This window comes from Plecotus auritus (assembly GCF_963455305.1).
Source record: "Plecotus auritus genome assembly, chromosome: 4".
NCBI lineage: Eukaryota > Metazoa > Chordata > Mammalia > Chiroptera > Vespertilionidae > Plecotus > Plecotus auritus.
The window spans coordinates 9,108,201-9,135,561 of record NC_137775.1 but is presented as its reverse complement, the minus strand read 5'-3'; the positions used below and the strand labels follow the sequence as shown (position 1 = coordinate 9,135,561).

Here is a 27,361-nt window from a genome sequence, read left to right as displayed (position 1 = left end):
ACCTGAAGGAGCACTTAAGTCAGTGTGGATGAGGGGTGGACTTCAGGTTTCAAGATCTGTGGTCTTGAAAGGATAGCAAAGATACAGATAGGAATTGGGAAGACAGGAGAAAGACCAGGTGTTGGGAAAATCTGATGAGTTTTTCCTTATACAAGATGGTCTTACGGTACAGGGAGAATATATTGAACACTATGTCCAGCAAAAAGCTGGAGCTCAGAAAAGAGATGTAGATAAAATCTGGAAAGAAAAGATTTAAATCATCTCCATAGTTTAAAAATGTGAAATAAATGTGATAAGTAGGCAGTGGAGAAAGAGGCACCTGATGGGTTGAGGAAAGACCTCTTAGATGGTTGACCTGTAGGAGTTATAAGTAGAAATGAATCCCAGCCTGGGGTTAAGGCAGAGTTTGTTTGAGACGTAGAAGCACAAAATATCTGATTCCAAGGAAGGGTTAACTTTCAAAAGAAAAAAATTAGTGAATTATGCCGAATACTGTGGAGTGGTGGGCAGGAGTAGGAAGGAATGGATTTGTTAATAAGGGGATTATTGTTGTCCCTAAAAAGAACATTTTAGTAATAGGTGGTGGTGACGGGGGGATAGTGTAAATGTGTTAAATGAAAGCATCATGTATGAGAAAGAAATTAGGCAGGGGAAACCTGAGAAAGGAAATATGAAGTAGCTTTCTGAGATGTTTTGCAGCAAAAAAGCAGTGGAGTTCTGGTCTCTGAGAGCGGCAGCATCAAGGGGAAGGGAAGCCCTTGTCCATCCCGTGCTATCCAGGGAGAATATGTGTAGTGGCTCTATGAGCTGTGGATCTTTGTCTATTCGGTGTGCACCAGTCAATTGATTTGCTCTCCTTTTTAGATGCTTACGTTGTTCCATCTTTGACTAATGAGAGTTCCTTCATGCCGACTCCCTGTCATTTGGATATAAGCCATTAGCGTTTGATGCCTCCTTGCTGAAGGGCACAGGGACATCTCCCACCCTCAGACTGTAAATGTCCTGCCCCAGAGCTGGAACTAACCGTTATACAAGGGGCACACGATCATGTCAGAGAAATTGGTAGTTAGAACTCAATCTTGGCACTTGGTGTGTTCACTATTTTAGAGTTGCCATAGCTTCTTGGCTTTTTTGATGGGTTAAATTAGGATATAAACACCTTTAAAACAAAAAGGTAGCCCTAGCCAGTTTGACTCAGGGGATAGAGCATTGGCCTGCAGACTGAAGGGTCCCAAGTTTGATTCTGGTCAAGGGCACATGCCTGGGTTGCGGTCTTGATCCACCGTAAGGGGGTGTGCAGGAGGCAGCCGATCAATGATTCTCAGTATTGATGTTTCTATCTTTCTTTCCTTCTCCTTTCCTCTCTGATGTCAATAAAAATATATTAAAAACAAATAAACACAAAAAGGTATATATTATTTTGTACTGACATTTCCAGTTCAAACCTTGGTTTCTAACAATATAATTACTCATTAGATTATCTTACATTGTGTAAAAACATTTAAACATTAATAATAAAAGTCTTCTACTAACAAGAAGACCATTGAATATAGTTGAAGATTTAAGTAGCTCTATTTGTCTTTCAATTCTATTCTACTGAGAATGGAAAATCAAAATATTGTGTTCTTCAGACACTTGAAATAACCCTTCTTTCTGTGGTTATGTCACCAACTTGATATAGAATAAGAATCATTCTTTCTAACTTGCTTTTCATTGTTATACTTTTCATTTAAATTTTTTCAATATGTAAAACATTTGTTTCCAAAGTCAAAACTTTATAACCAGGCATATTCAAAGAATCTAACTTTCACTACTATCTTCTCCACTGGATGCCCCCTATAATGTCAAATTTGAATGAAGATTGGCTATATATGGTAGATATAAGTATGTGTGAATATTTGTATGTAGTCATATTCCCCCACCCATATACAAAAGTAATACATCATATATAATATTCTACATATTGTTTTGAAGGTTATTATATGCATGTGTATAAAGATATCCCTTATTCCTTTTCATGATTATTTTATATTCCATTGGGGGGAATTCCTTATTGATGGGCATGTGGGTTTTTTCAATCTTGTCTTATAAACAACAACAAAACATATTGTCAAATTTTGAAATCCCCCTCCCCTTTGATTTTTAGGGGCTCTGTGTAGACTCACTTTTCTCAATATAAATTGCCAATATCTTTTCTCAATTTCTCATTTGCATTAAACAGTTTATGGAGGTTTTTTGCCATGTAGAAAGCTTTTGTAAATTGTTTTATAGCAGAAATATATTAACCTTTTATTAGAAGGTTTTTTTGCCCTCAAGTTATAATTAATAATCACTTCTGCTTGCTTCTACTATTTTTTATTCTTATATTTTGGGTATATTTGAAATTTATCCTGGTATACAGTGTACAATAGAGATTGGCTTTTATATTTTCTTAGGTGGCTTTTCTGTTTTCCAAAACCATTTATAAAAAAATCAATATTTTCTCAAATGACTTAAGATGTATCCTTAATCATATACTGAATTTCTTTATAACCTGAAGTCTTTTTATGAAATTTCAATTATCTGCTAAGATTTATCTACCAATCAATATAACATAGCTTTATTTATTTTTTAAAAATATATTTTTATTGATTTCAGAGAGGAGGGGAGAGGGAGAGAGAGAGAGAAACACCAATGATGAGAGAGAATCATCCTACTAGGGATTGAGCCAGACACCTGGGCATGTGCCCTCACTGGGAATTGAACCAGGACCTCCTGGTTCATGGTTGACACTCCACTACTGAGCCACATGGTCCAGGCTGCTTTTTATTTTTTAGGGTTATGTAGGTTCTTTGTTTCTTTTGCCATGTGATCCTTAGTATTAACTCCAGAAGAAAATTTGTGGTAATTTTGTTAAATATAAATTGACTTAGGGACTATTAATGATTTTATTATGTTGAATCTTTGTATCCAAAAACAGGGTGTGCCTTTTCATTTGTCAAATCTTTCTTTGTCTTTTAGAAGTTTTTCCAAGTATCCTTAAATAGTATATATTGCATGTATTTTCAAGATTATGCATACATATTATATATATAGTATAAATATATATCTTATATGTAATAATTGATGTTTGCATGTCATTTTTATAAGACAGTAACTTTACTAGATCTTTATTACTTATTTTTCTCATTAATTTGGGGGTTCCTTAATACACAGTCATATCATCTGCAAATAGAGGTTGTTTTACTTCTTCTTTTCTATTCCTAAGCATCTAAATGTATTTTTTAACCTAATTGTATTGAATAATACCTCTAATACATTATTAAAAAAGTCACAAATAGTGGGCACCATTGTTTCTATATATTTATGTTACAAGGATTTCTATGGATGTCTGTATTACTAGGTTTTTGGGGTTTTTTTATTGAGAATGAAGATTATCTTTATTTTTTGCATCAAAATTCATAAGGAAGTTTGTCACCCCTAATTCCATTTTTAATGTTAACTCTATCATTAAATATGTTTAATGTCTGCCTGCTCAGCCATATGCTGATGTCTCTCTCTCCCTTTCTCTCTCTCTCTCTCTCTCTCTCTCTCTCTCTCTCATCTGGAGCTTCTTTTTCAGAAGAGGTTCATGAGGACACTTTTTTTTTTAGCCTAAATGTTTCTAAATGTGCCTGTGTCCTTATGTGGAAAATTTGCCTGTATACAAAATCATTGGCTAACATTTTTTCTCAAGTATTTTTAAATGATTGCTCCACTTTTTTTTTTAGCATGAAATGTTGCTGTCAAGAACTTGGATGGCAGTCTGACTTTCTTTTTCTTACTAGTGATTTTTGTATTAGTGCCTACAATTTATTTTCTTCATAGACTTAAATTTCAGTAATGTTATTAAGCTATGTCTCTGTGTTGACCATTTTAGGTCAGTTTTTTTCAGGTACATGGTATATCTTTTGAATGCATAGATTGAAATACCTTGATTTATAGTTTTAAATAATTATTTGTCCACATTTCTGTGATTTTATTCTTAGGTGCCCACCTACATATACAAAGGACACCTTTTACCCGTACTCTGTATGTATGACTTTTTCTGAAACGCTTTTGTTCTTTTCCTTTATACTTTCTTCTTCCATCCTTTAGCCCTCTCACCATGCCATTCATTGAGTCTGCTAGTATTTGGTGTTAGAGCTTGTCTATTTCAGTCCATGTTTCTGAATGTTTTCCTTAATTTTCAAATTTATTTCTAAAAGTCTCAGTTTCTATTTTATTCTTTTCTGTTGCCTGACCATGTCATTTCTGAAAATTCTTTTTCTGAAATGTTCAAATCTTCCAAAGCTTTATAATTCAGTCAGAAATATTGGGCTATAGCTCCCATCTGCTTTGTAGAGAGCAGTACCTCGAAGAGCTGAATTGTCAGAACAGACCCAAATAAATCACAGATCTCAGCCACAGCAAGTTCTTACTCACGACTAGGAAAAGAATAAAACTAAGAATGGCCACAAATAAACACAGTGCCTCCCTCACTGGAAGGACTCAACCATTGGCTGGAACTTCTAAAAGACCCCTTTTCTTCACTAAAATGCATTTTGATTTTTTGAGCTATAGACGATAACTATATATGTGATAAATGTTCACTCAGAAGAAGCAGTTTTTATATTTTGTTAGACATGCACATAGAAAGCCTATGAGATTAACTTTCATTCTTTGGCAGCTGTGTTCAATAAAATAAAAAATTCAAGGATTGTTTGTTTTGTTTTTTACCATGAACAATTTAGACAGATTGATATAACCAGTTAAAAACATTTTTAGATCCCAGACAAGTAAGAGCTAAAGGAGTTCACTAGCAACAAAACAGTATTATAAGAAAGGTGAAAGGGACTTAAGAGAAGAAAAAATATAAAAAAGATGAAAAATAAAATGGCAATAACTACATACCTATCAATAATTACTTTAAATGTAAATAGATGAAATGCTTCAATCAAAAGACATAGGGTGGCTGAATAGATAAGAAAACAAGACCCATACACATGCTGCCTGCAAGAGAGCCACTTCAGATCAAAAGACACACAGACTACAAGTAACTGGATGGGAAGCGATATTTCATGGAAACGGAGGTAGCAGTACTTGTATTAGACACAATAGACTTTAAAACAAGATATAACAGGAAACAAAGAAGGACCCAGCAATTCTACTTCTGGGTATTATCCAAAGAAACCCAAAACACTCATTGGAATGGACATATGCATCCCTATGTTTATGCAGCATTATTTGCAGTAGCCAATAAACGAAAGCAACCTGTGTGTCCATCGATAAACAAATGGCTAGATAAGAGGTGGTGCATACACACAATGGAATATTGCTCAGCCATGGAAAGGAATGGAATCTTGCCATCTGTGGCAGCATGGGGGGACCTAGGGAGTGGTAGGCTGAGTGAAGCAGGTCAGACAGAGTAAGACAGATATATATAATTTCACTTATATGAGAAACCTAAAAACCAAATAAATAAACGAAGCAGAACAGAAACCAATTCATAGCTACAGAGACCATTTCAATGGTTGCCAGATGGAAGGGGAGTTGGGGGGATGTATGACAAATGGGAAGGGATTAAGAGGTGCAAATTGCCAGTCATAAAAAGTCATGGAGATATAATGTTCAGCATAGGGAATATAGTCAATAATATTGTAATAACAATCTGTAGTGTCAGATGGATGGGTACTAGACTTATAGGTGATGACTTTGTAAGTTCTATAGATGTCTCACTGCTACGATGTGCACCTGAAACATGAAGTATTGTATGTCAACCATAATTGAAATATAAAAAAATATTTAAAAACATTTTTAGATAAGAACTTCCCTCATTATCTTTCTGATATTCAATCTCACTGACTGTTTATAAGTTCTAATTAATCAATATACAAAAGCCAAACATGTCTTTACACTAGGAACAAATATAGAACATAAATAAATATATATGTAATTATATATACCTTTATAATTACACATATGTTTTACAGTAGTAACAAAAACTATAAAGTATTTTGGAATAAATTAAAAAAACAAATTGCAGGAGCTCTATAGAGACAAATAGAAACCTTTATCGAAAGATATTAAGAACATAAAACATTAAAAAGAAAGCTATGCCATGTTTATGGCTAGGAAGATTCATTATTCAAAATATATCAGTTCTCCACAAATTTATCTGTAAATTCAGTGCATTTCTAATCAAAATCTTGAGTTCATTATAAAATTTATATGGTAGAGGTAAAAATGCAAGTAGAGCCAAATGCTTCTCATCACTAAAATTAAGGTAGGAAGATTGGGTAAAGAAACTATAATAACGAAGTTATATGGGCATAAAGCTATTATAAATAAGACAATGTTGTCTTATTGGCCTAGAAATAAGCATATTGACTAATGCAGAGAAAAGAGAGTTCTGGAACTGACATTGAGGAACAACTGACTTATGGTAGAGAGAGCACTGAGGTTTCGAGGGGAAGGAAGAACCATTGCATGACTGGTCGTGAAACAACTGGTTATCTATATAGAAAAAAATCTGATCCTACTTCCTAGCAGGGGAAAAATTAATTCCAGGTGAATTATGGACTTACTTGGGAGGCAAAAACTACAACTTTTATAGGAAAATGTATCACAGGGTTGGGAATTATGTCTTAAACAAACACAAAAACCTAACTTTTTTCTCTCTAAAATTAAAAATGTTTATAAAGAAAATAAAAAGAAGGCAAGTTGCTGGAGAAGTGGCTATTTATTATGCTTTATAAAGTACATATATTTTATTATAATTCTTTTGTATGAGCCAAATATCATACTGAAAACACAGTAAGGAAAGAGAGAACAACTTAGCTCACAATGGCTTTCTCTTCGCATCCATCATCCGCTAAGTCAGGAACCTGCATCACTTTGTGTTTTGTGAAATGTGAAATGGAAACACTTGTGGAGGGCTGCCACAGATGCATTTAGAGTTTGTATGTTCAGGAAAATGGAACTGAAATGTTTTAGTAAGAGTCATGGGCCCAATCCTTGAGATAGATGTTGGTTGAGTTTTCTGTAGTAAGTAATTACAACACAATAAGACTCAAAAGCATTTCAATAAAGTGTGGGTGGAAGAGGAACATGCTGCTTCAAGAGCTTCATTAGCTTTCTGCAGGCTGTAGCCCTCCAGGTCGTTGGGAAGAATCCTGCTTACCTTGGTTCCCAATCAGTTTGAACCATCATTGAGGCCTGGGGGTCAGAGTGCAGCATCAAGTCGTTGGGAATACACTGGGTGCAGGAAGAAAAGATAAACATGTTTTTCTAAAAGCCAAGAAATGGGTTCAAATTTTGTTTACTAGTTGTTTCCAGAACAATATGTCGTAGTGCCAATCACTGATGAAATGGTAGGATTATACTTTGATCCCTGCTTTAGTTTCTTAAAGATGTTTCTGGTAAATTAGAGCAATGGCATTTGCCCAGTGTAGTGTTAGAGTAAACATATAATTTCTACAGGTACTTACTGTAGCCTGAAGCCTTGGGAATATTTAGGGGAGAGTGAGGTAGGGAGGAGGGAGAGAGAGAGAAAGAGAGAGAGAGACATCTGATGAAAACAAATGAATAAGAAAACTAAAATCAAAACATTGCCCTTTATAGTAAGGGTGATGAGAAAGACACATTTATCTATAAAGAATACATAGGTAATCTCTTATTTCTTTCCTGAAAATGACAGTATGGAGTAGAACACATTCATGTGGCCTTTGAGGTTAATGAAACAGTGAATTTTTCTTAATTTTTATTTCAGTTTCTAATCAGCATTGATGAGCTATTCTTGTTTTTCCCTCTCTTAGATGGACTTGCTTTTAAAAAGCCTTAGAGTCAACACTTCTACAGTATAAAGGCGAGTCTTAAGTGATGACGAGAATTTGACAATATGTGTCATGCCATGGTTTATTATGTGCTACCCTACACATTCTCACATTTATCCTTGGAACAGCTTTTTGAGGACATTAAAATATTATAATGCTCATATTTCCTCTGAGAAAATAAAGTTTATTGCTGTTAAACTTTAAAATACTGGCTTACAATCACAAAGGTAGTAAGTGGCAGGATTAAGACTCTGCACTCCAATTTTAACGCTTAGTAATTCCACCATTAATAAGTGATTATTATCAACGTTTTCCTAGGTAGTAGGAATATAGGAAAAAATCAGATACAGACAGCCCTGTCCTATGGAGAAGACAGTTACATGAATGTGAAGGCTTACTATGTCAGTAAAAGTAGATAAGTGACACATGCTTATGTGTAAGTGCTTATGGGTAGGGATTGTAAGTGCTGTTTATGGGGACATATTTAGTGTAGACCTAATCTTAGAAGCGGCAGTGGGGAATGGTGGATGGAGAAGCAGGAGGGATAACTACGGTGACAGATGAATGGTTTACTCCCAGAGCACAGGAGGAAGACAGAAGGAAGTGCAGTGGAATATTCATTCAGGGTATGAATCTGGTCCCGGGACTGGCACAGTGTACTTGACCATTGAACAGACTTTGAAGTTTAGGTGTCAAGTGCTCAGACCATACTTACAAGCACACAGTGAGAACTGAATAAATGTTAGCTCTCATTGTCATTATAGTATGTTGTTGGGGCTGGTGGTGGGGTAAGTTGCTATGAGATTTTGTTGGTGCTAATAAAAGAGTAACAGTATTTTAAGGAGTTTGTTCACCAAAAGTGGAGCTTAGTAATTCAAGGTAATGAATTATCCTCTTATTTACCTTCTTGTAGATGTTAGTAAGTCTACAAAATATTGAGTGTGTGAGGTATTATTTTGGATACTTAGCCTTTTTGTACTTAAAAGTCACAGAGTCATTATTTTAGAGCTGAAATAGCATTTAAGACTTAGGGCAGTGACTTTCAAAATGTCTTCTGTGGATCCTTCCAAGAAGGTGACCTAGTGGTTGTCTTGAAGGAAGGAAGGTGTGTGGGTCTTTGGGACACCCTCACAGTCCTTCTGAAGCAGATGTACTTTGTTCACATATCACTTTATTTCATAAGAACATCACTTCAAAAAGTACCAGTGGTTTGGCCCAGCATCCTTGTTTATAGATATGAAAATGGAGTTCCAGAAAGGTTAAGTGATTTGTCCAAGGTTGCACAGCTGTCTGATGACAGAATGGGGCCAAGAAGACAAGTCCTCTCTTTCTGCTACACTGTCCTTTACTACCTATTGCTACACAACGTAAGATTACTGCACTTTTCCAATGTTAGCATAATCAAAAGAAACATTTAAAATTACACTTCTAGATCAGCACCTAAATACAAGAGCTACAGGAAAACAACTGCCAAAATTCAGCAGATACACATCCACTCCCCCCACCTCTTGGAAGCAGCTTCAGTATCCTTCGCCCATCTTCAAATAAATATGTTTGCTTTGTATCCATAGTTTTATTTGATTAAAACTTAGATTGAGAAGCATGCAATGAAGTTAGCAAACATTGTATGGTGGATTCAAGGCAAAGATTGTCCATAATCAAAGAAAAGACCAAAAGGGTGAAGGATACAGAGCTCTAGAAGAGTTGTACACATTACCGAAAGATGTACTCAGTAAAACAGCATTGTTTCACACAAGACCTGCCATATTCTGTTGGCTCTATTCTCAAGTCTTGTTTGTGGCTTCCAGGGAAAAGTGTCGTTCTCATAATGGCTGTGTTCCAACTTCAGCATAAAAAGCCTGGAGATTCTAAGAGGAAGGCAGTTCAGGTCACTTCTAATTTTCAACTCAAGTGTCTTGGATTTCTGGGCTCAATGCTACGAATTCGTTGGTTTCCCTCACTGGATTTCAAAGCCAGAACACTCTTTGCGAGCCTTACACTAACCATTAAAATAACTACCTCGTTCAATTTCTTATCCTAGTTAGAAACACACACACACACACACACTTAAAAATGTCTCTTCTAAAAATGGAGTCCAGATGACCTCAAAATATCTTGTCACTCAGACGTCAGTTCAAGTGTCACCTTTTCAAGGACAAGCTAGCTGAAGTTGCCCTTCCACTGACTTGCCTGCTGCTCACTGTTTTATTTCCTAAAAGCACTTATCACAGCCGGAGATGATCTTGTTCCCATATAACTTGTCTGGCTTTATCTGGCTTTATCACCAGGAGAGTAGGACCTTGACTAACTTGCAAAGTGCTTGGGATCTAATAAAAGTCTGAAAAGTCCTGGTTGAATGAGTAACTCTAGAATCCCTGCAAGAATACTAGGTCTTTAGCTTAGTTATTAGACTTCCAACACGCTGTATGAATATGTGTCAATCCTCTGAAAGGATAGTGACTGAATTAAGATTTTATGTAAAAGGAAGAGGGAAATAACAGCATTATGGGGTGTGTGTGTTTTTTTTTGGGGGGGTGGCATTTCAATGGCTTTGATTAATTATGGTTCATTTTGTTTTTGTACCATAAAACCAAATTTTGTGGTGCATTTTGTTCTGGACTTTGTGTGCATAAGAACTTTTGCAATTGGAATGGCCAGGTTAAGAAATGTGAATTTTTTTTTTTCTTCCTGCTATAGAGACTTGAGGAAATATCCCCCTGTGAGTCTGATCTTTGAAAAACATAAATCTTGATCACTCTTCCCTTAAATTTTCCTAGGAATTCTCTTTAAACAGTAGTGGCATCTCTTGGATTGGGGATGAAGTCCACCTTCCAGATCACAGCCTTGGGGCCTTGTTTCTGCTGCTACCTCCTCAGACCCCTTGGGCCTTGGTCAGCAAGGGCCAGGGTTCCAGGATGTTGACCTTCTTTTACTTTCTCAAACTCATCAAGCAGTTTCTTGCTTCCAAAACCTACATTAGTCTTTATGCTTGGTAAACTCTCTCCAGTCCCTGCTAATTCCTGCTTCTTTAAATTTCAGATTAAATGCCACCTCTCCAAATTGGTCTTCTCTGATACCCGTCTTCCCCCATATCTAAAAGAGTCCCCTTGATGTACTTTACTCTAAGACCTGTACTCTTCCTTCTTGACATTTGTTGTAATTAATAGTTTTACTTCATTTTATTGGTGTGTGTGTTTGTGGGTGATAATGTGTATTTAAAGTCTGTCTGCCTTACTAAACTGTGTATCGCAGGAGTCAATGTTTTGCTCATTGTTGTGCTCCAAACACTTAACTCAGTGGTTGGAGCACAGTAGATTCTGACTCGGCAAATATTTACTGAATGAATATTGGAATGAACAAATAAAATAGATCTCTGAGTTTCTAGTGTATCTAGTACAGAGTCTGTCATATATAATTGACTAAAAAAATAGTGTTCAATGAAAATTGAGTTAAATCAATAAAGTGTTGATTATGTCTTTTACAGGGAAACAATGATTATTTATTAAAAGTATAAACCCAGCTCTCACATACAAACACAGCACTCTCTTTGTTTAGTCATCTTCATTCCAGTTAACAGAATCAGGTCATCTAAGTAGAATGGAGAAAAACGACTTAATTGCTTTATGTGTCTAATTCCAAAACATCCAATGAAAAGCAAATAACTGAGACATTCTTCCTTATGTCTTATATATTTGATGTATCTTAAAAGATCGATCAAATCTCCTTCTAGGTGGATATTTGAGTAGACACAACCATTAGACAATTTTCCTCTAGTGACTTATTTTAACCCTTAAACTATATGCACTGTACAAGCAACCTCAAGTGGAACATTATCTATAAAAGTGCAGAATTCCATCTCCTTTGGCAAAGCCATTCAAACCCAGAAGTGTGTTTTATAGATTCTGACAGAAGTGTCTATAATAACCAACTCTAACCTCCTTTTTCTTTTTCTTTTTACCACTTTAGCACCCAAAAGTATATGAAAAGAGTGCATGTTAAGGCTTGTTTCTATTTATTGTAAAATACCTCTTGACTTAAAACTGTTCTGATTATCAGCCATCTGCCATGAGAAAAGTAAATAGCAGAGAGTTCCTTACGAGTCTTAACTCCTATATGGCAGGTAGCTTAATAAAGGTAACTGAACATTAGATGACTGTTTGGCACTAATATCCAGACACATCTTTCATGCAGGTCAATCTAACATTTCCTGTGTAATTCTTTTTGCATCAGCATGAACAAAGAGGGTCTAAATCCTCTGGGTAAGTAATAGGTGTGTCAATTATCTATACTCTGTCGCTAGGATTGGAAGTAGGCTTACAGTGACTTTTGCAAAGCTGAAGTCCACCGCTGGAGATTGCAATAGAGAGGGAAAGAGGGAATGAGAGTCCTCATGGCTTTGTGTTGGGACATGATTTGGGGGCACGGGTAGGGCCTTCATTCTGGAAGGGGTTGAGTATGGACTTTACCAGATGTGTGATGGCCTTGTGACCTGTGGCAGCCACTTCCACACTTTAGTAGTCAGCGAGTTAGTGCTTTAGCAAGGTAAGTCTCTGAAGGAGAATTTCATTTTCCTTGAGCTGAAAATATCCTGAGGATACTGCCTGAGGGAAGTGTTCGCTCCTTTCTTCGATTTCAATGAGCATGGACTTCCTATACGAAAAACATCTTTTTAGCTATTTTCTCCTCGCATTGGAATTCTATTTACTGGCCACTGATATTGATTGGCTTCTCTTGGTAGAGTCCCTTATGTATCAAATGACAACAACAATAATAAAACCACACAGGAATTGAAGCTGAGAAAAGCGGAGAGCTGAAAACTTTCTCCCTGCAGTCATGCTTCCCAACTTCTTCAGCAAGGTCTGCTTGACTGGGGATATGTCCTCTGAGAATTTTACATTTCTAAAATGCTCTAAATTGCTCCAGGCATTTATTCCTCAGCCTCTCAGTGAAGATAGGACTGGCTTTCATTTCATAGCAGCTCTTCTCAAGGTAATGGACTAAACGACATTTCCACTTGAAGTCCAATCCTTCTAAATGAATCATACAACATGGTTTTTATCTCCCTTTTGTCAGAATAATTCTAATAAGATGATCTTCTGATCATATTCTTAAAACTTCTCTTATTGGTTTTTATTTTATTCCATTTTTCATGTCATGATTACGCTCATTCAGGCACAGAGTTAAGTAATTGGTTCAAGGTCACATACTTGGTAAATGGATGCATCAAGGTTTGAATCCAGGCAGTTAGATGCCAAACTCTGAACCACTTTTATCTCAAGTAATCAGCTTTGAGATGCAGCCAGTGAAATTTTGCACTTTTCAAGATATGTTGCCATTGTAAATGGTGATGATGTATAGAACAGAAATTTGCCATTTAATTTCACACGTCGAAGAGTTGGATTTGTAAACCTCTTGATTATACAACTTTTTTTTGTGGATTCACAGCATTGCAGAGTGTGTGCTGAGAGATTTTGTAGCTACAAAAATATAGAAGCTCTTTTAATACAACTAAACGTGCCACTATTGATTTTAAACAGCATCCTAATTTGTAAACTTTCTTTTTCTAACCATACTGTACTTTTCTCAGGACAGCTACGTTAAATGTTGATCTCCTGGGCTTTCTGTTTGTTTGTTCATTTGTTTGTGTCCATAAAGAGAGGCTAAGTGGTAGCTTTACATTTTGTAAGATTATTTTTGAAGCTATATAAGGGCAGGTTTGATCTGCACACCCTCATTAGAGCTCTTTATTTCCCAGGTGGAGGAATAGGTACCTAAGGGCTTCTGATAAACAGGCTTTCATTTCTATAGAGGAGAAACTTTCAGGATATTGCATAAACAAATGCTCTTGCAAACCCTGCCCTCCCCCCTCTACCCCCGGCCCCCTCGCTTAAGTGCAAATGGACTGCATTTGAAGAGGACAAGGAGGAGAACAAGGTTTCCCCACTAGGGGATTCTAAGATGCTCTGAACACCAGACGTAATTGGTGGAGGGCTTCATCCTTGCAGGCTGTCACATCTCACAGTTGGAGTCCAGGGCTGGGCTGCTTGTTAAACTGCTCCTGATCTATGACTAAAGCTGTTCTTTCTTCAAAAATAAATCTTGTTCTTCCATACCCCATGTGTTTCTCAGCCTCAGGAGCACCTCATGGATTTAGACCAATTTTAACATTACTTAGTAATGTTACCACCAGATTCTCAGTAGTTAACCCATGTCTGATGCTGTTGATTCATCTGTTCCATCTGAAATTGAGTGAATGCTCTGGTCGGAATGGCTCCCTGAGGTTAGGGTAGAATATTTTGGCAGCACTTTCACAAGGAAGCCCTGATCCCAAGGTGTAATGACCTTAGTGGACCAATTATTTTCGTTGCTACTTCATAACTGTAATTTTGCTACTGTTATGAATCGTAATGCAAATATCGGTGTTTTCCAATGGTCTTAGGCTCTACAGCAGCGGTTCTCAACCTGTGGGTTGTGACCCACAGGTTGAGAACTGCTAGCAGGGTCACCTAAGACCATCGGAAAACAGATATTTACATTACGATTCATAACAGTAGCAAAATTACAGTTATGAAGTAGCAATGAAAGTAATTTTATGGTTGGGGGTCACCACAATATGAGGAACTGTATTAAAGGGTCGTGACATTAGAAAGGTTGAGAACCACCGATCTAGGGATTTACCAAAAAGATCATCAGGGTCAACACAGAACATAGCACTTACTTATTATACCAATAGTGGATGGGCTGAAGTGTTTAGACCCAGGGAGTTTTTCCCATGGAAAGAATAGTGGATTTAGTCTTATGGAGACATCAGCATAAAGTTCTTGTAGACGTTTAGAGCACCCTTAGAAAATAGCGACCTCAGTGGAATAGTCTCCCAGGCGCCCTCAACGTTGAGACTCCCAGCAGCGAACATGAAGCACTTCGCTCTGCATGGAAGCAAGCCCCAGGTCCTCCTAGCATAATGTGTCAGTGATTTATACTTAAGGTGTGTGCCCTCTGCGCCCTCTAAAGGACCCCCCCCCCCACACCACACACACACACACAGAACCTTTAGGGATGCGCCATACCTGAGGGCTCAGTCTGTGGCTCCCAGTTTGTGCTGAAGAGCAAGCATTGTGTGTGGACAGGTATGATTGGTGAGAAATAACAGGCTATACTGTGGGAAGAGGCCGAGAAGAATGCACCCTTGCTGAAAGGGTTAAGAACAAGCTTCACAGGAGAAAGTGTGGGAGACTATTGAAAAGGGACCAAAGAACAGAGAACAGTTAAGACTCCACTCTCCGTTGCTGAGCTGAACTTTTGCTCACAGCAGGTGAGCGCAGGCTCCCTCCCACCCTAAGAGCTGCTCCCCTGCCGATGTGCAGTCTGTGAAGTAAACAGAGACTTTATACTGAGAAAGGAACATTTCTCTATTTTGGCTATGAGTTGTTATTTTTAAAGCGTTATCCTCCAAACCTTTTCCCCTATCCTTGTCTCACTTCTTGTATTCTCTGTCTGGTGAAGGCCAACTCACCCCTGGGGGTGACCACCTTATCACCCCGCTCTTGTGGAACATAGCATTTGACATTTTCCTCTGCCGATGTAGAGCTTTCATACACCCAGATTTCCACCGTCAAAGCAAAATCTACCACCGCAATTGTTTTCTGGGTGCTTCAGGTAAAAAGGCCAACCTCTCCCTTGACATCTATGGATCGATTTATCAATGCATAACTAATAGTTAAATCTAGACCCTGCTGTGTGCCATATACCATTCTAAGCACTTTATATAAAACCTCATTTACCTTTATCTAAGAATATTGTAACAGTTGCTTCCATACTGGTGTGGGTTAAACTTGGGGAGATTGGCATTTCTTGTAAGCGACTTTCTAGGCCTTTTCTGGGAAATGCATCCCGTTGTGTTGCATCTGTCTTTCTCCTTGTCTATTTTGTTTCTGTTCTGGGTCTTCGCGTTAATGAGGCCCATGCCTTTCTTCTCTGTGCCGAATGCCTAGCTCAAGGCCTCGTAGGTAATGGGCCCTCTATCAGTCTTTTTGAGTGACTTAAAGTGAAGCAAGACAAGAAGATAAAGAAAATCTTATTGTTGGAATTCTTTCTTCTGGTGTAGTGGTGTGGTTTGACTTAACAGTTTTGAGACCTAATTCCCTTGTTTGGAAAATTGGAATAATAATACCAACCTTAGGGGGCAGCTGTAAGAAGTAAATTAATTTATTAAAAGTACTAGCATATTTCAAGTCAGTGTGTTAAAGATGGTTTATTCCATAAAGGTGTTAAGAAAACTAACTAGCTGCCTGGGAAAAATAGTAAGTTCAGTCCCTGTCTCACATCTTACATCAAAGTAAGTATCAAATGATAATTGCATGACTGTAGGAATTTACTAAAATCTATTGTATGGTACACTTAAAAAGGATTCTATGATAACTAATGATATCTTAATAAAGTGTTTATAAAAAATAAAATCCAGAAGAGCAAAGATTTAAACATAAAAATATATACTAGAACTATACTAGAAAGAAACATGAAATAGAAATATTTTTTTTTATGTTATTGGAAGGGAGAATGACCTTTTCAAGCAAGACATGCTATTCTAAAGCCATAAATTAACAGTTTGATAAATATGTTTATGTAATGATTAAATGTTTTGCAGAAGAAAATACCAGAAACCAAGTCAAAAGAAAACATGACAAACCATTAGAAAATCCTTGAGAACACATCGGACAAACTGATAACTAGTACAATATATAAAGAGCTCTTAAGAATCAATGTGAACATGACTAACACCCAAGAGAAAGAGGAGACCTCTCAGAGAAAGAGCTTATACCAATATATTCTCCTACCAACAGCCTATTGGTACAAGCTCTTTGGAAGCAATTTTTGAACTACTTAGCAAAGTTTTAAAAATACATAAGTCCTATGATACAGTGGTTCTACTTCTAGGAATTTATTCTATAACTATCCATAGATGTGCCCAAAGACATAAGCATAAGGGTAATCATTGCAGGAGCTGTTTGTAATGGCAAAATACTTGAAATCAAACTAAATGTCTGCCAATAAGAAAGTGGTTAAAGAAATCACAAGTTTTTTTTTTTTATTTCAGTGAAAAACTATGCAGTTTTTAAAAACAGTTGATGAAGAACTTCAAGATATATTAATAAAAAACAAAAAAAAAGATACTGGGCAATGTGTTTAGTGTTTATGTTTTAAATTTGTATATATTTCACAAATATATCTTTGCATATGCATAGACTATTTTAACTTCTTCCCATCCTTTTTGATTACAACATGCCCCAAATTAAGCCTGTGAACAAAAAGATGAATGAGTTCCTTTCACATATATCATTTCATTTAATTTCTGCAACAACTATATACAAATGATACTAAGATGGTAATTTATTTTTAAAATATTACATGTGATGTATTATGAGTGTTAAATTATTGATGCCAAGGCTCTGTTCATAGGGAAAAGCCTAAACTTCCTATAATGATGTAGGACCTTCTTCCTCACCTGACCATTTCCTTTGAGAATCTATATCTTTCTAGCACACTGCTCAATATTCTTTCATTTGTTCCTCCTTTCCACATTTAGGACCTTCTTCCAGTGATGTTTTCAGTGAAATCCAACATTCTCTTAAAGTGTTAATTCAATGTCACCTACTAAGCAAACTCTCACCTGTCATTCTCAACAACATCAATAGTTCCAGTTCATCTAGAGCCCATAGTTTTTAGAGTTTCTTTTCTACTTCAAAAGCACTCCATACCAGTCTGTTATACTTGATTATGTTATTTCAAGGCCATGAACATATTGAAACTGGAGGCCCTGTGTTTTTTTTTAATTGTTGATTTCACAGAAGAAGGGAGAGGGAGAGAGAGATAGAAACATCAATGATGAGAAGAATCATTGATTGGCTGCCTCCTGCATGCCCTCCACTGGGGATCGAGCCCACAACCTGGGCATGTGCCTTGACCAGAATTGAATCATGATCTCCTGGTTCATAGGTTGATGCTCAACCACTGAGCCACACTGGCTGGGGTGGAGGCCCTGTTTTTATTCCCATAACTACCACAATATCTAGAATATAGGAACAGATAAAAAATATTTACTAGAAAAATTATTTACCTCAATGTTAATAATTTTTGATTACCCATAGGTTAAAGAATGTTATAATTAATATGCATATTTGGGGAATGAATATTTGAAATGAAAAATGGTTTATTCATGGGAAATCTTTTTGCCTTGCTTTCTAGAATTCAAATGAATGTTCATGCTTCATAAACAGAATGGCTACAGCTTTTGATACAGATTTGGAGCCAGCAGATTTTTATGAATGTGAACCTTATCATACCTTCTGGAACTTCTATGTTTAATAATTTTTTTCTGTGTTTTCATAGGAACCAGGGAAAATGTGTAGAGGGCCTGGTGGAGATCTTTGACATGTTGCTGGCTACATCATCTCGATTTCGTATGATGAATCTCCAGGGAGAGGAGTTTGTGTGCCTCAAATCCATCATTTTGCTTAATTCTGGTGAGTTGATAACATGTGAGAATTTAATTCTGTGTTACTGAAAGAAATATGTATTTTCAACCAGATGCAAGCTACCTGCTACAAAGGCATAATCATAAATGGAAGGAAACCACTGACAGACATTTAAAACAATCTATTGGCATTATTGACTACTCACTGAGGTGGAACCTCACTGGTCAAATATGATGAATGAAAAACAAAAACTGGGCATTGAATTAAATGGCCTTTTTGTTGAAATAGTTGCATCTTTTGGTAGATATGGGGGGGGGTGTTTTTATTAAAGTGATTCATGTATAGACATATGTCTGTTGACCAGTAGTTCAAGTTACACTGTTGGGAAATGGTGACCAATTCCAAGCTCCAGATCATAAGGAAAGAAGCTTATTTGAGAGAGACTATATTTTTGGTCAAAACTGATTAGCTGAAAAATATAACTGGCTCAGAGATATAAAATCCTGGTCCTAAAACCAAGGCAGATGGAATGCAGTAAATTGGACCAGCTGAAAGGGAGTTTTTCATTGGTCTTTGGTATCTAATTCAACTGTTCCCTCCTATTTATTCATTGGAGAGAGCTCAGCTGAGAGTACATCTTTTCTTTCTTTCTTTCTTTCTTTTTTTTTTTGTAGTGAGGTTGGCTGTATCATAAAAAGTCATTTCAGGTCACCAGATGGAAATCATGGCTCAGCCTGAACTAGCACCCTAACTCCTCCCAGCCCCTCAGTATTTGGCCCTAAGCACTAGATCTCCAGTCTGTGGGACCTGAAACTCAGCCATTGGGTGTCAGCAGCAGTGTAGATGCCTTAATCTGGACCTTTACCCCTGATCCATGGCCCTCCTTCATGCCTTAGGCCTCATTCTTACATAGAAATCAGAGGCGTTTTAAAGCCCTGGGCTGATCTAGATTTCCTTTCTTACACCATTAGGTACTATCTCAGATCTCCCAGTAACTGAACTAACAGTCTATATTGATCACGGGTAGAGAATCAGCACATCTCTCTCTTTTCAGATGTTTTGTCTCTTCCTGATGATTGGCGGTCCCTTCCCACCCCCCTTAACCATTTTCCATTTCTCTTACCCACCAATGCTAGTAACCAAATCACTTAACGGTTCTCATAGTAATCATTCTCACTTATCAACAGATAAATGAAATCTATACTATTACACTAGACAAGGACTGAATTACAGAATGAAGTTACATAAAAAAATAATGCCTTCTATACTAAGGAAGTGATTATGACTCCATTCAAGTTTCTGGTTCCACTCACAGGCATTGTGCTTTTCATTTCAGTCATTTGTCCTGGGCATTGGCTCTTTAGTGGATGAATGTTCTGGGAGCAGTGCCACTCGGCTGCCCGGTGCCAGGTCCTGAACCTGCTGCATCTTCTGTGGAGGGCTGGCACATGTGGACGGCTTTCATGTGGGCAATCTGCTAACTTCAGGGAAAGCTGGCCTGTCAGTGCTGGGACATTTCCCCCACTTTACCAGGAAATAATACCACAGACAGGAAGTGAAATTGGCGAGCTGTATAATCAACGCAGTAGATGCTGTGACCTTGGTAACCAAAAGTATTTCCTTCTGATCCATATAGCTTTTTCCAACATTATTGTTCTGTTCCTATGATTGCGTGTTTTTAAAAAAATACTATGTAAAAAAAGGCAAGACTTTTGCCATCAAAATTTTGGATTCATAGACCCATGTTTTTTAAGTCCCAAAGGAGAAAAAAAAAAACAGTAAGAAAGTCTTTTATTAAAGACTAGCACCAGAGCCTGGCTGGTGTGGCTCAGTGGTTGAGCATTGACCTGTGCACCAGGAGGTCACAAGTTCAATTCAAAGTCAGGGTACATGCTCAGGTTGCAGGCTTGATCCCCAGTAGGGGATGTGCAGGAGCCAGCGGATCAATGTTTCTTTCTCATCGATGCTTCAATCTCTTCTCCCTTTCCAAACTTCCTCTGTCTCTAAAATCAATAAAAACATATTTAAGAAAAGAAGATTAGCACTAGAATCTCAAGCCAGGATTTCCCACTGCAGAACTGCAGAATTTGGACCTCCACCTTATACCCCCCCTGCCCCCCCCCCCCCCCGACACACACTAGTTCGTAGTTCCTACTGGATTCTCCTTCTTTCTCGGGATCTGCTGTGAGCTTCCCTTGTACTTGAAGGGTTGGAACACCATTTTGGAAATGCAAGGCATTGCATACTGACAAAGTTTAACAGCTGTCTTTTTGGTGAGATAGCAGGGCGACAGCTGGCTCGAGAGCAGTAACAAAACAGAGGCTGTCTCTCAACCTGGAAAAAGCGAGATCACTTTTTCCACTCCCAAAGCGAGCTGTGTTTCCGAAAAGCAGAGCTGCTGCTGGGCATAGCTCCTCGTGTCGCATATTGCTCCTGAGAAATGGAATAGAGAGGACAGGACTTTGAAACAGAATCATATATGGTACTAGGTCCTTTTTCAGAGTGAAAAAAGCCATCGGTCAGATGGAGGTTCCCATCATGACCTCTCAAGAGACAGTACAGAGTGGCTCTAACTCCAGGACTCTCTGACAGAAGCCAAGCTGGAAACGGTTCAGGAAACCTAAGCTAGAAGGTTTCTGTGATCCCTGGGAACCAGACCTCAGTGAATGAAGGAACCTTGGTCTTTGTGTGGACATGCTGTCACCCAAGTCTGAGGAGGGTGTGTTATGTTGGCCTTGACTTTGGGGCAGAGGCACCAGGGAGTTGAAAGGTGGTTGTGCGGACCTGCTAGGAATGTTTTTCTGGAAGTCTTGAGAGGGTCTCCCAAATGCCAAAAGCTCCACAAGAAGCCCCTTTTGCAGCTGTTTGGGAGCAGGGGATGCTCATCATGATTTCTGCCTCATTCAGAATAGTTTGTTACTTTGCTTGAGAAGGCCTAGACTCTTCCATAGGACAAAATCTGTTTGTTTTCTACTCCCTACCAAAGGGCAGAGGCATTCCCTGTTGATTCGAAGATGCTGTAGCAAAGTCAATGCCAGCTTCAAGGCACTCTAAGAACCAGCTGGACAGAGCTCAAGAGTAGGGCAAATGAGAACAGAGCAGATGAGCACAACCCAGAAGGCTGGAGGGAGGGTGGGGAGCTGGAGCGATAGAGGGCATGGGAGAAAGGTTCTGTACTTGCTCACGGTTCCTTCTGCACAACGTGACTTCAGTTCCTCTTTATAGTTCCAACTAGATGCCCGGTGCACGAAATTCGTGCACAGTTGGATCCCTAGGCCTGGCCGGCAATCAGGGCCGATCTGCGGGGTGACTGGCAGGGCCATCGGGGGGCCCTGCTGACACCCGCTTTGGCTGGCCTGGCGCCGCCTGCTCGCCAACTTCCTCCCCCCTCCCCCACCACCACCTCCAGGGCCTGCAGCTGCGGGCAGCTCCTGTGTTGAGCATCTACCCCATGGTGGTCAGTGCGCATCATAGCAACCGGTCATTCCACCATTCGGTCAATTTGCATATTAGGCTTTTATTATATAGGATATTTCTGATCCTTCTCAGATCTCATCTCATTCAGGAAATCTACCACCCACATTCAGAATGAGCTTTTCTTCTCTAGACTATTGTTGTTCTTACAGTCAGTGCCACACAATCTAGCATTTGGTCAGTTGGTTGTCTGATTTCACTCATTTATTTAATAATTCATCATTTACTGAATCCCCACTACAAACTTTATGTCAAATATGTGAAAATGTATGGCAGTTTTGTTTTTTGAGTTTTTTTACTTCAACCTGGATTGGTTCTTTATGCACGGATGTCCTAATTTCCCTATAAGCCATGAATCTCTTTTTCTGTATTCCTCACAGCCTTTAGCATGTGAATGGTCAACAAGTATCCCACCATTCAGTTACTTAATAGATGCTCATTTGCTGGACACGACCAGAAGGACCTGGCAAGTCCCCATGTTCCCAGGCTATATCTACAGTTATAAAAACTTTCCTTCTCAGCGTACTGTAGATCAAGGCAACATCAAACTTATTACTGGTAAAACAATGCCCATCTCCCTGGGTTATTGTGGGCTAATGGGGAAATTATGTCTAGAGTAGACTATCTAATGTAGTTCATGGAACACAGCAGACCCTCAATCAAGGACAGCTATCGTCATCGCTCTTGAAAATCTCTGGCTTAAATGGAGTCAGTTCATGCCTTTTTTTCAATATAATTAAGTGCTTTTAGTTTAAAGACTTCCCGCTGGGCTTAATAACTGTGCGGGGACTTCGGGGTAATACTAACAATATAGACTTTGTTATTGTGCATTTCATTATATGGAGAGAAATTTTAGCAAAAGACTTATCTCCTGGATGATAATTGATTGTTATTTGAACCTTCATATTGGCTGAACTCAAGGAAAACTGAGGTGAGCCTCTTGCTATCACCAGGCACTCAATTGGCTGCTTCTTCTCTTCCCATATGTGATCCTCATAAACCCCTGGGAAACCACTCCCGTTCAGGACAAAACTCTTTCAGTGAGTGTTTTTCATGACTCAGAAAAAGTCACAGGTCAAAGCTTAATAAGTATAAATCTATACTCTCCAGTCAACAGTTTGGCCTTCAAATTGAATTGAATACTTACATCTACCCCTTTTCTGAACCCCTTTCTGACCAGAATTCTTTATATTTCCCAGTAATTCGTAGATTCTCATACACTTCATTCCCTGGTAACTTTATCCAGCTGGCTCCCTGGAGAGCCTGTGGGACTCCTGATTGAGCATCTCTGTTATCTAGTAGATCCACTCTCCTCTCCTGACTCACAGATCATCCCCAGATACCTGGAGATCTTCTCTGTGCCTGCTGGACCTCCGTGTTCCCTTCAGCAGGTACATCTATTGCTCCTGAAATGTCGCATGCTATAGAAATGTTGTACTCTCCATTACCTATTCATCCCAAACGGATCTACAGACATTTCTCTTTCAGTTGATGAAGTAATGAAGAGGAGTAAAGAGCCAAAAGTCATAGAGTGAAAAGTCCAAGGAAAAGAGAATCCCAGAAAGAATTATGGCAACATCTCTAAAATGTATACCCTGGTGTTCATGAGAGGAAAGGGGGATATGGAATGGTGAACAGGATCATGTACATTCAACGTCAACATACAAACGGCACCAGCTGTTGTCTCATCTAGTTCTGGTTCTATGCTTACATGGCATATCTTGTCATCTCGGTGGCTTGCCAAAGCGTAGGATGCTGGAGGGGATGACGTCATTTGCTTTACCTGTGTGCACTGGAGGCCCCACTCTGGTCAGGGAAGCATTTATTTCATGAAAAGTTATAACCAACTTTTATCACAATGGATGTTTCCTTTCTTCGGAGCTGAATTCTTTGTACTCTTATTTATTAGACAATTATTTAGAGCATTTATATGTTTAAGTTTAGAAATAAGCTAGTGATTCGGAGTCCATAATTTAGATACAAGAACATGTTGAAAGCATATTGACTGTAAACAGTCAGGATCATTCATTCTCAGCCGTGAAAGGTCTCTGGCAGGAGCAGGCCTTGGCAATTGCAAATAGGCATAGTGATAGGTGTGCCCATTGTCCTCACGGTGAAGGAGACTTCATTGTATTGATCTCTTGAGTTCTTTGTGATGCAAGCTTCCTCTCCAGGGAGCCTGCTTATTGCTAGTATTTTGAGATAAATGGCACTTCATGGTTATTAAGTGGTTCATTGTCTTCTCTCTGGCTGACTGGATTCTGTAGGTGGTCACTCAACTGTAGACACCTTTCCCTGCTACTAACTTCTGGGCAACCTGGAGCACACCTCATGGGCTCCCTTAATTTCCTGACAACTGGTTGTGGCATGGACTTTGTCATCAGGGAGGCAGCTGTGCCACTCACCTACGGTTGGGGGCGGGGAAGTGATGTATTCGGATAAGCTGTGTTCCTGAGCCTCAGGTGGAAAATGGAAATAATGATACCAACTCATGGAATTGTTGTGACTACTGAGAGAAAGGCCATATATTATCTGGCACACAGTAAATGCTTTATTCATGCTCTTGACATACAAAGCCCTCCCTGGCTTTTGACTCTATGAAAAAAAATTGCTATGTCCTTCTTAGCAGATAATACACCCCTTCTTAGCCTGGAAATTCTAAGGGGGGATTTCACTCCTCACTTTGGGGGATAAAAAATTGCATTTTCACAACAAAGACATCCTTCTTATAAATGGAGTAGTCTTGGGCCCCAGATGGGGACATTGGTTCCTGTATCTTGTCAGAGTTTCTAAGAAACTATTAAATCAACCAAGTGCCTGTAGCCTGGGGAAGGCTTGGGAGTCCTAATGTGAATTCCCGGGAGGGGGCAAAGGTAGCAGCCACTTGGAAACTACAAATTCTTACAACATCTGGATATTAGAAACAGTTTTTAGTTCCTGTTGAGACCCCCCCCAGGGGGAGAAACAGATTTTTGTCGTTTTGTGCTTTCAAGAGCCCTGAACAAGGAGGAAGCCAATGTCCTTGATTCAATGGCTATGTTGACCCGCCTTCTCTAAGGTCCAGAAATCATGTAAATAGGCATCCTTAAGTCTGAATAATGTATGGACCCATTTAGAAAGGAAAAACTGCCAGGCTCCCCCAATGCTGACTTAATATGTTCTTTGTATTATAATGCTGCTTAAATATTAATAACCATGTTTATTATGCAAATGAATAATGGAGCATAATCTCCAAGTTTATAGCACTTATATAAACACAAAACTAACTCACAAATTACATACTAAAAACTAAAAGGCAGTGATGGCGTGTTGGCAGAAGCTGAGTTGTTGTTAGCACCAGGCCTGGCCCGCTCCTCGACCAGGAGCTCTGGGGATGACTCCCTTCTCCCACCCCTGGCCTGTGTTCAGAACAATCATGAAAACTTTGCTTGCACAACACGCTGTGACGTCATCTGGTTTTGGCAAGAGCACATCATTTATGTGTTTCGTTTGCTTCTGGTCTATGCTTATTTATCTGAGATACTTAAAATACAACCATTATATTGTAAGGCAATCATAAGCACGGGTGAAAAATGTGTTATGTAGGAAATAAAGAGCATATGAGTTATCTAGATGGGTGTGTCTCAGTATTCCACACATTTCCATCATCTGAGGGTCTTTGAAAAAAAAATCCCCCTGTGGGGACCATCTTTAAAGATTCTGATGTAATTGGCTCCGAGCAGGGCTTGAATGTCAGTATTTGTTTAAAGCTTCCACCAAAACTCAAATCTCATCAGGATTGAGAACCATGATTCAATGGATCCAGTACATTCTGATCTTAATGTCTTACTGATATTTTAAGGATATCATTAAAAGCATATTTTATAATTCTAAAAAGCAATTTAAAGACCTTAGAGAATCTTTTTAACTCTCAGGAGTCTGTGGAACCTAGTTTGAACACAACTGGTGTAGGTGATGAAATTTCAGCTAAATTAAATAGTCCTCTAGTACATTATAAAACGAAGCATTCTGCAAACTGCGGGAACATCTGCTCATGCTCAGAACCGTGCTTGGCGCTGGAGGCACACGGGTGAATAAGATCTGCTCGCTCTGTCACACATTGGGTTGGGCAGGGGACACAGACAATGAACTAACTGTTTCAATATCATGAGATAAGGGCTGTGATAAACGTGCACACAGGCGTGACAATAGGTCCTTGTATGGGGACTGGTGCATGAGCTGAGTCTTGAGGATGAGTGGGAATTAGCTGGAGTCAGAAAACAGGTCCGGGAGAAAGTTCTGGCTTCATCACCAAACTAACATGGTCTCATCAAGCCACTGGACCTCTTTCCACCAGTTTCCTCAAGTGGAAATCATAATTCTAAATAGTCCTGTCAAATGGATAGGTTTTTTATGACATAATAAGGCAGCTTAAAAACATAAGCTAATATTACATTTCCATTACAGTATGTTCTTTTTTTTAAGGGAAAATATTTAGTGGTCTAATATTCTACCAAGTTGTTGGTGTCAAGATCTCCCTGTTCCAATAAAAAGACCGGAACTACACTCAGGTCCTATATTTGGATGGGCCTTAGGTGCCCTTCCTCTGGCCTCAAGCCTGGCATCCTAAACTATCACTTAAAAGTGCATTGACACTTGAACCAAAGAAAAACAACCACAGAATACCACCAACTTCTTGAGCTCAGACGTGAACGAAAATACTGTTTTCTAATGGGTTTGTCTTTCTCCACAAGATACTCACTGGACAAGTAAAAGAGTATGTATGGTTTCCTGAAACATTTAAAGGGAACATCAAACTGTCCTGTGAGGTTTTGAGTCCAAAGCAAACACGCCTACACTTGGTTGCAAGACCTACCTCCGGGCCTGGCCTCTCGCTTGAGGCCCGGTGGCCACGTCCAACTGCTCTTGGATTGAAAGAAAGATGGGCAAACAAACATCTTCCTGTCCCTGACCGTGCCAGGGTGTCCTTGAGACTGCATCAGCTCCAGCACTTTCCCCCAGAGGGCGCATGTGGCTTTTTATGTTGCGGTAGATTGAGGCTGCCTCAGCCTTGCTTTCTCTGAGTTTTTACTTGACATCACTTTTTAGATTTTTTTCTTCTGGCAGATGAGAAAGACAGTAATACTCCACTGAACAGAGTGACATTCATGGCTTTTCAAGCTACTATTTGTTAGCTTAACTAACATTTGGTAAGGACTTACTGCTTTCCAGGCACTGTGGTAAGTGCTGGGAATGCAACGTTGTCTTTAAGGTCTTATCTGTGAGTGGGAGACAGTAGCAGCTCCTGTTGTGGGTTAGTGAAGTGAGGCACATGGGCTTCCCCTGGGAGCCCAGGGGCTGCTCCATCCAGGTCACCCAGGGGTCATGCCAATCTATACTAATAAAAGGGTAATGTGCTAATTAGACCGGGAGACCTTCCGGACATCCTTCTGGACCAAGCCATGGTGGCAGGGCCAAGGCAGAGGTGGTTAGGGGCGATCAGGCTGGCGGGATGGGGGCAGTTGGGGGTGATCAGGCTGGCAGGGGGGCAATTGGGGGCAATCAGGCCAGCATGCAGAGTGGTTAGGGGTGATCAGGCAGGCA

The 27,361-nt window shown here is 39.0% G+C and overlaps 1 protein-coding gene across 3 annotated transcripts in view; it reads left to right on the top strand.

Annotated features, from left to right (window-relative positions):
* The window catches only part of ESR1 (estrogen receptor 1), a gene marked incomplete at its 5' end in the record, with an annotated part of 210,033 nt that overhangs the window by 164,020 nt on the left and 18,652 nt on the right, over positions 1-27,361 (top strand). For all 3 annotated transcript variants that reach the window (XM_080663605.1, XM_080663604.1, XM_080663606.1), the window contains one exon: positions 18,219-18,352. In XM_080663605.1, the coding sequence (XP_080519731.1) occupies positions 18,219-18,352 (134 nt within the window). The remainder of the gene's footprint in view (positions 1-18,218; positions 18,353-27,361) is intronic.